The sequence below is a fragment of the Neophocaena asiaeorientalis genome, unplaced genomic scaffold, assembly GCF_003031525.2.
Source record: "Neophocaena asiaeorientalis asiaeorientalis breed wild unplaced genomic scaffold, Neophocaena_asiaeorientalis_V1.1 scaffold177, whole genome shotgun sequence".
NCBI lineage: Eukaryota > Metazoa > Chordata > Mammalia > Artiodactyla > Phocoenidae > Neophocaena > Neophocaena asiaeorientalis.
In genome coordinates, this window is record NW_020172779.1 from 20,627,648 (window position 1) to 20,644,616 (window position 16,969).

General features: G+C 51.3%; 1 protein-coding gene across 5 annotated transcripts in view; it reads right to left on the reverse strand.

Annotated features, from left to right (window-relative positions):
• Nucleotides 1-4,717: 4,717 nt before the first annotated feature.
• The window catches only part of AGO2 (argonaute RISC catalytic component 2), a 49,342-nt gene continuing 37,090 nt past the window's right edge, over nucleotides 4,718-16,969 (reverse strand). For 4 of the 5 annotated variants that reach the window (XM_024740964.1, XM_024740962.1, XM_024740965.1 and 1 more), the window contains 6 exons: nucleotides 16,179-16,269; nucleotides 15,407-15,601; nucleotides 13,014-13,148; nucleotides 8,510-8,611; nucleotides 6,304-6,503; nucleotides 4,718-5,536 (listed from right to left, as the gene is read on the reverse strand). In XM_024740964.1, coding sequence (XP_024596732.1) covers nucleotides 5,428-5,536; nucleotides 6,304-6,503; nucleotides 8,510-8,611; nucleotides 13,014-13,148; nucleotides 15,407-15,601; nucleotides 16,179-16,269 — 832 coding nt within the window. In that variant the 3' untranslated portion in view covers nucleotides 4,718-5,427. The remainder of the gene's footprint in view (nucleotides 5,537-6,303; nucleotides 6,504-8,509; nucleotides 8,612-13,013; nucleotides 13,149-15,406; nucleotides 15,602-16,178; nucleotides 16,270-16,969) is intronic. The other variant, XM_024740963.1, reaches the window with a different exon arrangement.

A 16,969-nucleotide genomic window follows, 5' to 3' on the forward strand; every position in this document is an offset into this window, starting at 1 on the left:
CACTACCACACACTCAGATGGCTGGTTTGGGTGTAAAAGCTCCTCTGTGTGTCTGATACTGTGTCACCTGATCACAGACAGAACTTACACGCTGCGGACTGGGGCACACACACGCTGCGGACTGGGGCACACACACGCTGCGGACTGGAGCACACACTTCTCATCTGGCCACATCACGAGGCCTAAAGGAACAGCCTGCCTTTCGGGTCTGCCTGGCACCTGTGGGTTAAGCCACACATGACAGCTTTGACATAACAGCGACCTCATGGCTTTCAAACGACGGGTGACCGAAGAGAAGCAAGGGAGGCCCTGACTCTCTAGTAACATTGGCCGTTCAGATGCTTCCTATCCAAGCTGTCAAATGCTGGAGGGAGCTAGCAGCAAATGCTTTAGGGAGTCATGGCAAATAACAAGGAATTAAACAGACCAGAAGCATTCAAAGGATTTACAATTAATCCTCTTAGAATTAACTCTCAGACCGCAAGGAGAGAGCACACTCTTCTTCCAATACACTGCAAACTTCCTTCCAGAAAGAGACGGCAACGAGGCTAATCTGTCCTTCATGAATGGTCAACACACACACATACACGTGGCTGTAGAGGGGGAAGGGCAGCGGCCAGCCCACACGGCCCTAACACGTAATACTGAAAAACGTGGCAGGATCACTAAAACAAAGCAACGCATTGTATTACATCATTTCTGCTATCCTAAATCTATTTACAATCATTTCAAACAAGTACAGCAGATGCAAAGTTGGACATAATAAAAAGGAAGCTGTCAAAAAATCAGTGCAATTATTTCGAGTTGAAAAAATTTTCCTTACAAAAGAAGTCAGCATGTGTGTGTAACACGGACAGCCCTATTACGAAGTCACACGTGCACTGTGTCTACACTGAGAGACGTCACAGCAGCCGAAACTGCTGGCACGGCAGCTAGAGAGAATATTCTTGGTTCCTTTGGGGGAGGGCTTAAAATACAAAGTATTTGCATTCTGAAAGTGAGGAAGTTTCTCTTCATTGTACATTCCTTTTCTCATGAGCGTTTGAGAGATGAGTTAAAGAGAGGTCACAGGGAAATTTCTATGGCTTGTCTGGGCCACTGGGATTGTCCACTGTCTGGATTATGTCAACGTCTAAAGCTCCTCCTAATGGAACTGCCTTAGGTGTAGGAAAATGCCCATGAAAAATCCTTTGAACTGCCCAACAGATCAAAGTCCCACTCGAGGACTCCATCCAGATCCTGACGGGTGGCTCCATGAAACGACGCCAGGCAACCAAGAGAAGCCGCCCCAGCCTCCAGAGGCCTCCTCGAGACAGTCTGGTGTCCCAACTGCACAACGCTTGGCTGGTCTGCCCTTAACATATTGTATCAAATATATAATCTGACTGGAAAACTGCCTTGTAAAAATAAAATTTAAGTCACCCTGCAGATCAATGTTAAATTACGCTGCTGCATATCTAAGAAGAACAATTCACCCAGAAAAATTACATTTGTGGCTTTCAAAAATAAATCATCCAGCAAACTTGCAGGTAAACATTAGGTAATTTATAAAAGTTGGGGAAAAGAATTTCTATCATATTCATCAGGTACCACATGCACTGGAATATCCGTATCAGCCAAATGAAACCAGAGCAGAAAGGAAACAATAAATAGCAACATTTGCATTTAACAACAATAAAAATAACACACAATATAACATCGACACCCACCCGCCCACAACCCTGCTGCAGGAATTGAACTTCAGCTGTCTCTTCTAATGAGCACATGCCGGGGTAAACATCACAACAGCACTGCTTACGGCCAGACTCACACAGCACGGAAATCACTCCACTTCCAACAAGTCCCTCCTGGGGAAGCCAGCGCAGTGGCCAGGGATCGCTCGTGGTTCTAGAGTGCAAACATTCATGCACGGGAGTGTGAGGACACTACCAAAAAGCAACACAATCTTGAAAAGAGAAAGCAGACCCTAAAATGTAGTATCAAGTGTATATGTGAAGCCTTCTCAAAACAGAAAACCAAAACCAAAATAAAACAATCCGTTTCTAAAAGTATAGGTATGCCCAGCTTTACAACATTTATCTGAACTAGGAACATCTGAGCTTATTATAATAAGTACACAAACAGCAGGATGGAATCTCAGCAGGGCCAAAGGGCTCTCCTACAAAACGGCGACTTGAAGCAGCTCCCCCGGGTTTCTTTCATCGCTTAGCTATTAGGGTGAGAGCTTGTCGAACGTAATAGGAAGTGGTGAAGGGATGGGAACATGTTAACTTTTCTTACGGTGAATATTTTAAAATACATTAGGAAGAGTACCAGGATAAGGGTCTAATTGGGAGACCTCTTCTGAAGAGATAAATCCCAGTTTTTCTTTGAAATTAATCCAGATTTCTACTTCATAATTTTCACATTCAGTTTGCTTAAAGCAAGGCACACCTTACTTAGTGGGGTCAGGCAGCAAAGCCGGCGAGTGTACACCTCTACAATTTGTACAGCCCCACACAGGCCTCAGGAAACCCGTCAAACGCAGGCAGAGGCCGGAGGTGCCCGGAGCCCTTCTCGGGCGGCCACGAGGTTGCCCTGGGCGGCCGTGACCCACACAGAACGGGCAGGGCCCCTCTTGGCTTCCACGTGAACAGGGCTTGGACTTACTCTACTGCGCCTTGAGGTTTTACGCTGTCTCAAAATTTATCCTAATAATGGGGGGGGGGGTTGGTAGAAATTTGGGAAAACAGTTCTTTACCTGAGAAATTGTAACTACAGCCATTTGAATTCTGAACCATCAGACATGTACAAAGGTATGCAGCTAACCCAGCTGGAGACATTTGGTTTACGAATGCTTTTAAGTAGTAAAAGTTTTATAAAACAAGCGCAGGGCTGTAACAAGTACCTTTCTCAAAGTACTCTGGCCCTCTAGAAAGAAAACTTTTCCTTCAAAACGATTTTTAAAAAATTTAGCTCTCATTTTCTGCCAGCCTGTGATCCTGCCCAGTGCATTCGTTTAGAAAGCGTTTCCCTGCATTGCTGGGGAGTCCCTCCCTGCTGGGCCCTCAGTGCTTGAGGGAGCACACTCTCCAGAAGGCTCTAGATTCGAGGTTCTCGGACTCCAGGCAGCCCTGGACCCCCAGCTGACGGTGTAAAACGCAGATGCCCAGCCGCCACCCCAGAGGCCGCAGCGAGCACAGGAGTCACGGCGTTTTTACGGCCAATGCCCCGACCACCGAGATCCTGTTGCAAGTGGTAGAAACATACCTGCGAGACACACGGTTCTAGATGATCCTAAAAATGACTGAAAACTAACCTAAGTTCAGATTTGAAAAGTGTATTAGTGAGAAGGTTCCCTCCTTAGCTCGAATGCTCCCGGTAACTTAAGCCAAGAGTGTACTGGTATCCTTCTGAACGAGAGAAAGTGCCACTTGCTAACAAAATGACAGGGAATTGCAACATTTTTAGAGCAGAGGCTTCTGTCATTTAAAAAGACATAAAAAAAAAAAGATACAGCAAGAAGAGACTAATGCCATTAATAAGACACCCACATGCACGCGCGCGCGCGCACACACACACACACACACGCACACACACACACACCACTCTTGAGTATATATTGTCACAAATAATAGTCACCCCTTTGTCGTTGCCGCCAAAATCCAGGCCGAGTGTCCATGACAGCGCCTCCCCGCCCCCGCGGAGCCCTCACACAAGACCGAGGCGGGCGCTGACCCCGGCACGGGGCACCCTGGTTGGGACCCTCACTCCACCACAGTGCCAGAGGTAATGTCAGGCCGGGATGGGAGGGCCGTCAGCAGGGCCAGAGGAAACCTACAGAGCACGAAGCAGCACTAGGGAAAGGCTCATCTCCTTCCTAGAATCTCTGTACTGAACGTGGATTGGATTCTCAGAAAACCGCCTACAAGGACAAAAAGCCCACTGAGCACAAACGGAGCTCTCTGCTGTTAGCCCTGTCGAGCTGTCCACGGTATCATTCTTAGTGCAATGGATTCTAGACTGGCAAACCCACGTCCGGGGCCCAGCACGCAAATCCTAGCAGAAGGGTCTGCCTCTGCTGCTGGCTTCGCCATCAGCCATCCTCCCGAGGGCTGGGCTCCTTCGCGGAACGCGGGCCTCGCAGCCCGCAGAGCGCCACCACCGACAGCCTTCTCTGTGTTTCAGTGCATAGATCCTATGACGCTTGTCTAACAAACCACACGCGGAGAGAAGTGCACGCCGACGCGCAGACTCATTCCCAGGAGCGGAAGGATACATACATCCATTTGTGCTTAACTGGCTGAGCGACGCACGGGGATGAGGCGGGGAGGGGAGTGACTGCTGGAAGCGCACCCCGTCCTCCGGAGGGTCCAGGCTGCGCGGTCTACACGAGGGGGTGGGCCGCGGGCACTGAGTCAATTGCAAACTCCTGTACTTAAGCACTGAGAAACCACAAGGGTGGTCCAGGCTCCAGGCTCCAGAACACTCTTGATATGCTAAACAGATCACAAAAGCACCCCGTAGTCAGTAAAATGAAAAACAGCATCTATCTATCACATTAATACTGCAAACCAGATATATATACTCTTCTCTTACATCAAAGACATAACAGTGAAAAAGGATTGTACTGTATTTACCACCACAGACCCGTATTCTTTAGAAACTTTGGAAAATAAATGTCACAGTCCTATAGGACAAATCTTATGATTAGACTGTCGGCATATTGTCTTTTTTCTTTTTTTAAATACATTTTTATTAAAATGGCACTTGTCTGCCAATCCCTCTGGACCTAGAAATGTTGTAAACACACACGGCCCACCTTCTGCCACCCCTCCTTCCTTCGGGCTGAGTGAAAGGCGGGCAGTGGCAGAACGAGAGACACCAGGGCGCCTCGCCTGGCCCCTGCCCTCGGATCCCGGACAGCTGGTGGGAGCCAGGTCAGGAGCACACAGGTGTCACTCTGAAATAAACTTTAGCGACAGCATCAGAATGTTCAAGGCTTTAAAACCACAATGTGTTTTATGTTGCTTTCACGCTCACAGAACGTTCACAGCCAGTTTGAGCCCATCAATTTCATAGAGAATCGTGTGTTAAAAACAAGTAAATCGAACGACCAAATAAATTAAAAATGTTTTAAAGCCCTGAGTTCATAGACTGGTTTTAGGAGATTTTTAGGAAACACGGGACTCTATTTTCATAAGCAGCTTATAAGATTTTGGCAAACCATATTTCCTACGACAATGGGGTCTCATACAGGTCTGCAGTTCAAAATCCAAGTTTGAAATCTGGGACGGAAGGCATTCTGGAAAGTGGAGAATCTACTAAAATCAATGGCGTTTCATGTTCGATGCTGGCTGTCACGGAAGGGCTGGGCATTTGTTGGTCTGAGTGTAGCTGGTCTCATGTGAATCCAACTCGGTACACAATCGTAAACACTAAAACATGTCAAGCAAAGTACATGGTGCGCAGCGTGTCCTGATGGACCTGGACTGCCTTTGCCAACGCCTGGTGGTCTCGTCCGTTACTCTGCCCGGAGGTATGGCTTCCTTCAGCACTGTGGGGATGGGGGACAGAGAGAGAGAGAGAGAGAGAGAGAGAGAGAGAGAGAGAGAGAGAGAGAGAGAGAGAGAGAGAGAGAGAGAGAGAGAGAGAGAGAGAGAGAGAGAGAGAGAGAGAGAGAGAGAGAGAGAGAGAGAGAGAGAGAGAGAGAGAGAGAGAGAGAGAGAGAGAGAGAGAGAGAGAGAGAGAGAGAGAGAGAGAGAGAGAGAGAGAGAGAGAGAGAGAGAGAGAGAGAGAGAGAGAGAGAGAGAGAGAGAGAGAGAGAGAGAGAGAGAGAGAGAGAGAGAGAGAGAGAGAGAGAGAGAGAGAGAGAGAGAGAGAGAGAGAGAGAGAGAGAGAGAGAGAGAGAGAGAGAGAGAGAGAGAGAGAGAGAGAGAGAGAGAGAGAGAGAGAGAGAGAGAGAGAGAGGAGAGAGAGAGGGAGGGAGGGAGGGATAGGGAGGAGAGAGAGAGAGAGAGAGACAGAGGAGAGAGAGGAGGGAAGGAGGGAGGGAGGGAGGGAGGGAGAGAGAGGAGAGAGAGAGAGAGAGCGCAGCCTTTAACGCACCATGAGGCAGCACACTGATAGCTAAGTTAGGACCACGCACCAGCCATCTGGGGAGGCAGCCACACAGCTAACAAATGGCGGTGAAGACGCTAGCTTTTGGGTGTCTGTGTCATGGTCGGCTCCAGCCACTGGGACCCCACTGCTTCCCATTCCAGAAAAGCAGCTGCCAAAGCCTGTTGCAGAAACGACCCCAGCCAGGAAAGGCATGCCACTCACCTATCGTGTTCTTTATCCACCAGGTGGTACCTGGCCCGGAAGGCCACCAGGTGAGCATAGTATGCTGGCGCCGGGATGGACACGGAGCGCGTGCAGCGCACGTAGGTGTGACACAGCTGGTAGGTGAGAATCTGCAGCTCATCGGAAGAGAAACGATTGTCATCCCAAAGCACGTGATAGTGGGAAGGCCTGCTTGTTCCCTAAAAGCAGATCAGAGGGTCAGAGAGGTAAACATGCAAGAGAGAAGTCCAGAACTCACCTGCAAAGGGTGCTGCCGAGAGAAGCTGTGCTTCCACCCCACAGTAGAATCCTTCACAGAGGATACAGTGGGAGGACGTTCAGTGGCAAGAAGGTATTTATATTATCCTATTATGTATCGTTATAAACAGGCATCAGAGCCACATATTCTATGACCCCCTACTGGTAAAATAACAGACTATACACACAATTATTTGTGTACAGAAAACTCATAGGAAAGATATAATACAGAAATGGTTGTCTGGAGGATAATGTCATTTGTATATACTAGGTTTTCTACAATGCTTTATTTATAAAGGCAAGAAGAAATCTCTAATAAGTTACATATTAACGCCTTTAAAATGGGAGTCTGAACATATATTTATTTTGTGCAGTGTGGAATCTTTCAAAACTGAAGGAGGTGGGGTTGGTCGCCTGGCCCGTGCCCACCGGGGCTCAGGTGCCGGCACAGCCGCTGCACTGCTCGCCAGGGCACCCATGACCGGGCAGCCAGGAGCGCGCTTGAGGGAAGGGCCTTTCTCTGGCTTCTCCCCACCTGCCTTCCCTGCCACTCAACCCAAGCCAGCCAACAAGCAGGCCCTTCCTGACTCTCTGTCTGTGTTCACGCCCCCGGAGACTGGTGAGCGGCAGACGCTCTTCTCCTCCGGTGAAGCACACATTCTGCGCCCCGCTTTCAGCATTTAATCGGTGGCTGTCATGGGGGCCTGCGGGCAGTGGGGTATTTTGTATCAGAGGGTGTGCCGAGGACATGGCAACCACAGCAGAGCAGGACCCCTCGAGGCCCACTTTGTCAAAGCACTTAAATGTCTCCAGTGCGAGATTTCCCCCATTAGAAAGTGCCTGCGCAGAAGATGCAGGGAGACAGGTTTACCCCTTACACAAACCAGAGGCCCCGGGGCCGAGGGCTCCACCCACCAGGAGGGAAGCCAGGAAAGACAGACTGTGATGGAAGCCGGGCTGGCCTGTACAGAAAAAGTGCCCGCCCGACACGGAAGCCGTCACGGGGACAGACGTGCCCGGGAAACACTGCGGAAGCCTCCGTCCTCTCTGAGCCATGTTCCTCTCCTTCCTTTTTAACAACCTTTAAAAATGTACACACCGCTCAGCCCTCAGGCTGCAGGCTGGATGCGGCCCACAGGCCAGTTTGCCAAGCCCTGTTCTAGACCAAGGTGATGTGAAGGACGTGCAGGTGTATTTCCAGTGGCAGAAGTACAAAGTTTACGGCAAGCCCTCCAAGTTTAAGTTGAAATCCCTTGGGGATGGATATCTAAGTCCTCACTTATAACTTGAAACATCCAAAAGCCCCTCTGTGGTGAAGCAGGACGGGCACCCAGAGCTAAGTCCCTCCTGTCCCAAGGGGCACAGCCTCGCAGATCCTGGTGGCTCAGCTCTGACAACAGGTACGCTGGACGTGGCACTTCTGAGGTGGCAGCATTCTCTCAGAATCACTCTTGGCAAGCTGTGGGTCTCTTCGCCGGGAGAGACAAGGAATGCCACGTGCTGACCTTCCCCCTACACCAGTGCCTGTGCGTGGTGGGCACGCAAGGTTGACCCCGCCGCTCCGTCACCCCTCATACCCCATCCAGCTCGCCGAACTCCAAGCACACAGGGACGCCACTTGTCCCCACCAGCCTGCCTGGCCTTCACGCTCACTGCTCCTTCTTCCTGGACCTCATCTCGGCTGAAATGGGAACCCACTCCCGGCCCAGCACAGCACCCCAGTGGGTCCTCCGTCCCCAACACCTGATGGTTCTCAGCCTCCACGGTTCACTGGTCAACCGCCTGCGTCCCCTCGGGATGGACTGGCGCCCCATCCGTGCCATTCACCACATCCCCAGTGCCCACGGGAGCACCTGGCACAAGGTTTGTGCTCTGCAGGTGTTTGCTGAATGTGTGGACGACACCCCAGAGACACCAAGACTGTGCAAAGTGGACCCTCTGTCCTTACCTGGATGCCAGCATGACTACACAGGTAGAAGTCAAACTCGGTCGGGTGGGTGATTTTCGTGTCCACGGTCGTCCCTGCTGGAATGTTTCCGCTCTTCCCGACCTTCAGCGACACAGGAGCCCATCAGACACGCCCAGGGGACAACAGGGCAAAGCAAGCAAGCAGGCAAGACGCAGCCACACTGCCTTCCACTCTGACGTCTTTAAATTGACCAATACATTTGCTCAGTGCTATGGCATTAAAATTTAACATATACTAACAACTGAAATCAAATTAATTCCTGTTCTCTTTGGGTTGGGGTTATTTTTCGCCATCTCATACAGGCCCCTGAGGGAAATGCAGAGTCTTCCCTTCACTGAAGCATGTGCATGGGCCACGTGAAGGGTCTTCATTATTGTTGAGGCCAAGATGGAAACTCTCACCGACATAACGAATCTAAGACCAGACGACGGACACGTGACAGCACGTGTCACCTGCCCGTGTGCGCCCGCGTGCGCGCACACACACACACACACACACACACACACACACACACTACTCAAGGCAGAAGAGCTAGAAAACCCTGACAGCTGTCAAGAACTTCCCCACTCTACCGGGGGTTCGATCACCACCACCAGCGAGGGCGGGTTGCTCCTCCAGAGGCCATCCAAGGAGCTGGGGTGTGGGAGGGACTACAAATTCTACCGAACCACTTAACTCTCAGTTTACACTCTAGCATCGAAAAACCACCAAACATCCGGCTATGCTACTGAAACAGCAAAACTCCCCATCAGTCACGAAGTCACTGATTTTTTTTTTACTCGTGCAATTTCAAATATACATACAAAAAAGAGAATCTCCAGTGTGACCTCTGCACCTGCGGATGTGTGTGTGTGTGTGTTTACTTCTTCTCAACCTTTCTTATACCTTCAGATTATTTATTTATTTGTGTATTTATCTGTTCATTTATTTATGGCTGCGTGGGGTCTTTGTTGCTGCACGCGGGCTTTCTCTAGCTACGGTGAGCGGGGGCTACTCTTTGTTGCAGTGCGTGGGCTTCTCACTGCGGTGGCTTCTCTTGTTGCGGAGCACGGGCTCTAGGCACGGAGGGCTCAGTAGTTGCGGCGCATGAGCTTAGTTGCTTCGCAGTATGTGGGATCTTCCTGGACCAGGGATTGAACCCGTGTCCCCTGCATTGGCAGGCGGATTCTTAAGCACTGCACCACCAGGGAAGTCCCAGATGTTTAAAATAAGTAAAATATTTGAAACGAGTGCCCACCTTTGTATCCCTTCCATGCTGCAGCCTCAAATCTAGACTTTATTATTCCTACACATACTTTTATTCTCTGCTACACATTTAGGTCTCCGTTAGCACTACATTGTGTTACTTTGCAGATTTTAAAACTGTAGGGGCTTCCCTGGTGGTGCAGTGGTTAAGAATCTGCTTGCCAATGCAGGGGACATGGGTTTGAGCGCTGGTCCGGGAAGATCCCACATGCCACGGACCAACTAAGCCCATGTGCCACAACTACTGAGCCTGCACTCTAGAGCCCCGCGAGCCACAACTACTGAAGCCCGTGTACCTAGAGCCCGTGCTCTACAACAAGAGAAGCCACTGCCAGGAGAAGCCGGCGCACCAAAACGAGGAGTAGCCTCTGCTCACTGCAACTAGAGAAAGCCCATGCGTAGCAACGAAGACCCAGTGCAGCCAAAAATAAATAAGTAAAATAAATACATAAATTTATTAGAAAAAACAAAACTGTATACGTGTGTCCTATATGTTTTGCTACTTTCTGTTTTTGCTCTGTATTACAATTTTGAGATGTAGTCATTTGGTAGATATAGTTTATTATTTTTCATTGCTATATAAGTGCCAGTACATAAATACATTACAACCTTTTCTCCTGTTAACAGATTAATTTTTTGCTATTATAAACAATACTGCTAGAATATTCTTATAGAATACACGTCTTCTTGTACACAAGTGTGTGAGTTCCTCCAGGGTAGATCTCTAGAATTGCCAAACAGCGTTCCAAGTTGGTTACCCACTTGTATTCCCATCTGAAGTGTAGGAGAGTCCTCTTCATAATAATGCCTTTACTCTGTGCTAAGTGCTCTGCGCGTTAGCTCAGCCAACCCTCCCAACGTCCTCAGAAGGTGGTCCAGGGGGTAGAGGGGCTGACAGCTTGTGGTCACGTAGCCAGGATGCTGAGGGGATGGATTGGAGCCAGGTTATCTGGCTCCAGACCCTTTGCTCCTCACCACGGCACCCACATCCTCGACATTTGGTATTTATCGGGCTAACCTCATAATGTGAGTCCCCCCGACTTTTCCCGTTCTCTGAAATACTTTATACAAGATTATTCTTCGAAGGTCTGGTAAAGCTTGCCTGTACAAATCTCTGGACTGACTTCATAAAATAAGCTAAGTAGTTTCCCCCTTTTTCCTATGCTCTGCCACACTTTAAGATAATCTATTCTTGGAGCCTTAGTAAAGCCTGCCTGTAAAACTCTCTGGGCCTGATGCCTTTTGGAACAATGACTGGACTATCCTACTCAGCTGGTTTTGGTAACTTACGTAATTCTACAAACAAGGGTTTGTTTCGTCTCAGTTTTCCAATGTGTTGTCATGAAGTTGTTATCATTCCATTATGATTCAAATCACACACACTCCCTCTGCAGCCATTGTTCCCCTTCGGTTCCCAACATGATCACAAGTGTTCTTTTTGTTGAGTCTTGCAGGGTTTATCTATCTTCAGAGAAGTACCTTTTGCTTGTGTTAATATGCTCTATTGCTTCTTCATTTTCTAGTTCATGATTTTCTATTCTGAGAGAGCAAGTGGGGTGCTGGAATAAGCTGACTTTGAGCCCTCCTGACTCCCGGCAAGAGAAGTCTGCAGGCTGAGGTGGCAGGGGGCCTATGCACACCAGCTTTCCCTGCAGTGGGCTTGAAATCAAAATTTTAAGTTTTCTTACGCTTTTTCCTACGTAACAGAAAATGTGGTTTGGGGACTTCCCTGGTGGCGCAGTGGTTAAGAATCCGCCTGCCAATGCAGGGAACACGGGTTCGAGCCCTGGTCCGGGAAGATCCCACATGCCGTCAAGTAACTAAGCCCATGCACCACAACTACTGAGCCTGCACTCTAGAACCCACAAGCCACAACTACTGAGCCCAAGCGCCACAGCTACTGAAGCCCACGTGCCCTAGAGCCCGTGCACCGTAACTATTGAGCCCACGTGCCGCAACTACTGAAGCCTGAGCACTCTAGGGCCCGTGCTCCACAACAAGAGAAGCCACCGCAATGAGAAACCCGCGCACCGCAACTAGAGAAAGCCTGCGTGCAGCAACGAAGACCCAACGCAGCCCCCTCCCCCAAATAAATTAATTTTTTTTAAAAAAATGTGGTTTGCAGAATACTGAGGTTTGGCAATCTCCTGAGACCTCTTTTGTGACCTGGGACAACGCCAGCTCAGCTGTCACAGGCAGAGTTCTGTCTGTCAGGTCTGGCTCATTCCTTTCTTCCCATGTTCAGTTTTTCCTAACTTGTGCCTGTTTCACTTTCTGAAGGTGGTCTGCTGAAACAGACCTCTTTGATGGTGTGTTTGTCAATTTCTCCTTGAAATTCTGCCTGTTTTTGCTTCACTTTTTTTCTTTACATATTTTTAGGTCATGGCATGAGGTACATCCACGTCACAGCTGTTCTATCTTCTCGGTGATCATGACAAAGTATCCCTTTTCCTCGCTACTGACTCTCAATTTGCATTTTGTCTTCCATTTAGGCAAGAAGCATTTTCGGTGCTGTGGTGCCACTGTGGCGTTAGTGGGCTGCACCACGTGGACACTAACGCCCGGCTTCCGGCCCTGCTGGCGGACAGTCTGATGGAATGTCCTTCCCTTCTGGGAGGTCTTTTATCTCATGCGGTTACTTTGACGCTGTGCAGTTTTAGGACACTGTGTCTAGGTATGGATTTATTTTTATTTATCCTGTTGGGAACAGGAGAGGCCTTTTAACCTAAGGGTTCTGATCTTTCTCCAACTGTGGACAATTCTCAGCAGTTATCACGACAAGTCTTAAGTCTCCTGCATGCTCGTGGTTCGTGTTCTGGAGCAGCCAGGAGAGGGATGAGGAGCTTGGACACCGCTGTCTGTCAGTGTTCTCCAGACCAGACCCCTGAGTGAGCTCCCCAGGCCCTCTTCCAGCACTCCAACCACCCCGTGGGCTCCCCACTTTACTGCATTCTCCCTCGTTCTTTACACTATGCTGTCTATGACCGTGGTTGCTAACTGGCCCTGAAACCTCACCTTTGGTAATTTTCCTTATCGGATAAATGACATCTGCCTGGACCTATCCTGGACCTGTGGGGTTTGCAGGTTCAAACTTCTCACCAAACTGAGAAGAGCCCTTCTCCAACGTCTCAGGCTGCGTCGCCACGAAGGGCCAGGTCTCCCAAGAGCCTGGGAGGTGGTGCAGGGCGTGAGACCCGTGTCCCTCGAGGCTGCACAGCCCAGGGTCGAGGACACTCACCCGCTCGTTCTTGTCGGTGCAGAAGAGCCGAGTGTGGTGCCTCTTCTGGACCACTATGAACGTGATCCCCGGCTGGTAGTCTTTTTCTAGCTTAATGCATGCCTCTCGGATAGCCAGTAACTCGTGGTGAAGAACCTACAGAAAGAAAGAAGAACACTTTTTTTTTTTCCCCCCGCGGTACATGGGCCTCTCACTGCTGTGGCCTCTCCCGTTGCGGAGCACAGGCTCCGGATGCGCCGGCTCAGCGGCCGTGGCTCACGGGCCCAGCCGCTCCGCAGCATGTGGGATCTTCCCGGACCGGGGCATGAACCCGTGTCCCCCGCATCGGCAGGCGGACTCTCAACCACTGCGCCACCAGGGGAGCCCAAGGAGAACACTTTTGAGGATCATTATTATGTTTTCAGGCCTCTCGCTATCTTGGAATGAATCCCTTAATCATGTGGATGTTTGATACACGTTTACGTTAAGGCTTGTAGTTCCACTAGCTTGCTGTTTGTTACCTGTGTGATTCTGTCTCTCTGAGCCTGTTTCTTCAATAATATCATGGAGCAAATGATACCCAGGTTTCGTGGTTAAATGGTTTAGGTTAGATAACGGAGAAACAGGCTGAGAGCAGTCTCTGGAATGTTCTAAGTGCTACCACCCACCGTGGACATGAGGCACTGGGAAACACATACATGAACAAATCAATCCAACAGCTTATTTTTGGATTGGAGAAGATGGAGAGAATCTAGTAAAAAACAAAACAAAACAAAAAAACCCAAAAACCCACTGGCTTAGGAGCTGGACCTGCGTTCAAATCCTAGCTCTACCACTAAGCAACTGTGTGGCTTTGGAAAGCCATGCACCCTGTCTGATCCCCAGTGTTTTCAGTTTTAAAATGGGAACATCACACCTTGCAAGCTTGCTGTGAAGACTAAAGTCACCTGCGAAGCGCCAGGAGTTAGGGTACAAGGATGCTGGCACTGTCTCTGCTCCCCCACCTGTGTCAGAGATGAACAGGCACACAGCCTGGCACGGGGTGGTGATGGCTGCTACAGGGACCAGACACCTCAAGGTTTTAGCAACTGCCCTCGTCAAATACTGTGTTGTGATGTCTCAAAACTATGTCTTGGGTTCTGGGTCCAGAAACCCCACTGTGGTGATTCTGTAAGATGTGGAGTGCGTTCACCGAGAGAGAAAACGGAGGATGACACAAACCCTCTTCTGTAGTAAGAATGCCCATGACAGAGGGTGAACGAGTGCTCAGAAGAGGGGAGAACATCTCCCAACGGAGGGAACCAGACGGTTTTGTGTAAGAGGGGCTTCGAGGCCGGCTGGCACAAGCTGGATCTGGACCCGAGAGGCGGCACAGGAACCCCCAACCCAGGTTCCCACAGAAGCTCTGAATCAGGGGCCCTGGCCAAGAGCTACCAGACGGTCAAGGATCCTCAAGCCACCCCCCTCGCCCGCTGTGGCCTCAGCTGCTCCTACTCTGGACCAGGAAGGCACTGGCACCTGTGCCTGGTCACGTGCCACCCCACCTGCCTAGCAGGGCGGCCTGGGGCCTTGGGACGCACTGGAGTGCCTCTTAGGATGTCTTTCTGTCTGGGTGGGTCTCCTGCAGCATCGGGTACTTCTGCCTTCCCCGCCACTGTCTCTCGACGAAGCGTGCACTGGAGACATGGCAGGGATGGAGGTGGCATTAGCCCTGGCCAAGCATGGACACACACTCAGGGCATCAATCCCCCGAGTTCCAGGGTCGGATGGATTCGCCGCTGCCCACACTCCCCTCGACTTGGAGATGCTGCGGGTGCTTTCACCTGGAGCACAGCAACAAACCCCCTTTGGTCCTCACCTGCCCCTCCTCCAGTGCCCCGCTGTCTAAGAGGCTCCCCTGCCTTCCAGACGTTTCCTCAAGGCGATGCCCCACACGTCACCTAAGGTGCCGCCTCTCCCTCCACGTCCAAACAGTGGCTGCGTCCTATTGACTATTTCCAAAGGGCTCCCACCTACCCTCCGCCCGGCCACTGTCCTCACCCTGCTCTGTGCTCTCCCCACTCCGGCCCGCCCCCTCCTTTGCAGACAGAGGTGACCCCCAAGCCACAGTGGTGTCCCTGCCCCACAGAGACCCCCCACAGCCTACAAGGCAAAAACCTGGAGCCGGGAAGGGCCCCTGGCTGGCGTGATCTGGACCAAGTCCGCCTGGACAGGCCTCTCCGCCCCACCTGCCGCAGGGTCCTGACAACCCCGAGTCCATCACTACCGCCCACACGGTGACCAGATAAACCTGGGGGCAAAACAAAAACCACCCCACTGTCTTCATTAGCGAACCCAAGGAGCCGTCCTGCCGAGAAACAGGTGAGTTTAAGACCCCGAGAAGAGGGCAGGGAAGACGCGGGGGAGGCGCCGACCTGCTGGAACTGCCCCTCGGAGACGCCGTCTCGGTAGAAGATGATGCGGGTGGGCTTGAAGCGTGTGGACTTGTAGAACTGGATGAGCAGCTCGCGCACCATGGCCGCCAGGTCCTGGATGATCTCCTGCCGGTGCTGCTGGACGCGCACGGTGGCGCAGTAGCGGTTCGGGTGGGCGTCCATGCTGCCCACGACCTGCGGGGCAACGCGGGTCAGCAGGAGCCCCGAGGGCCCCCGCTCTAGGGGTGAAGGGGGTCCAGGAGAGGGCTCGTCACACGCAAACCCACCACCTTTACGATTCTTCTGAATGCGTGGCTGTAGTGTTTATAAACGTGTTCCAAAGAGTAAAGGTTTGCCCGAGGGACCTAATAAGAAAATCAACAATTGTTCTGAACCCCTAATTCTGCTTGTGATTAGATGTGGCTGAATTACGTCAGCCCAGAGAAGGTACCTGGCAACGGTGACAGTGACAGTGTTCCCAATTCTTTCAAGCACACCGTTTTCCCAAAGCCATGTGCACCTCTACACACGACACTCCAAGATTCCGACCCCTAAGAGTGACGGGTGTCCCAAAGGCAAGCTGGCCTGAAACCAATCGCCCGCAGGTGTCACCCAGAGGGAACCAGACGGCGAGTGCCAGGGACATGACCCCACCGGGCCACCCTGCTGCACTGTTCATGCTGATCAGACAAGGAAAGGGCCAGGAAGTACGGAGATGCCGATTACGCAGGAACACAGACCAACGGGGGACCCGGCAGGAGGTGATACTCACGGCGGCGATGGACGGCTTCTTCCCGTCCCCGGCAGGTGGGTGTGTGACATCCGCCCCCAGAAAGATGACGGGCTGCTGGAACACCGGAGGCCTGTGAGGGGATGCGGGAGCGTCAGAGGCCAAGGCTCGGGGACACTGCCCAGACCTCTCAGGGTACTGGCACCAGCGTTACTTCGTGTGCTAAGGGTACTGTGGCCGTGTTTGTAAAGACTCCTTATCTTTCAGTCACGTGGACAGAAAACCTTACGGGTGAAAAGATGCTTGGTGTGAGATCTGCTTCAGAATAAGGCGGTGGGGGAGAGGGTGTAGGTGGAGCGTAGACTGAATGAGAGGGCTGAGGTGCTGACAGCTGCTGTGGCTGGGCTCAGGGACATGAGGGTTCTACCCACGTAGACGGCTGAAAATTCCAAGATAATTATACATACAAAGAGTCCCATGGTTTGTTACCAACCTTGGACCTGCTGCCGCGCTGCAGGGTGCCCAGGAACATCCTTGTTCTCTAGCCGTTAGAGGCCAGCCCCCGTCCTGACACCCCTACATCTCCTCCAGACATGACCACACACTCTCAGGGCTGCGGCACCGCCCCAGTTGAGAAGTACTGCTCTAAGCTCTCTCCCTGGGTCTTCTAAGCGCCGGCTGCACCCCAGCGGTCACGACCCGGAAGCGCCAGCGTTGGGGACATGGTTCTCGAGCCGGCTGGCGGGTCCCAGTCTCACCGGCTGTGCGCCCTGGAGCTTCCTCTCTCTGTACCTCACTCTCCTCTTTTCCCTGACCACCTCTGCCCTCCCGCC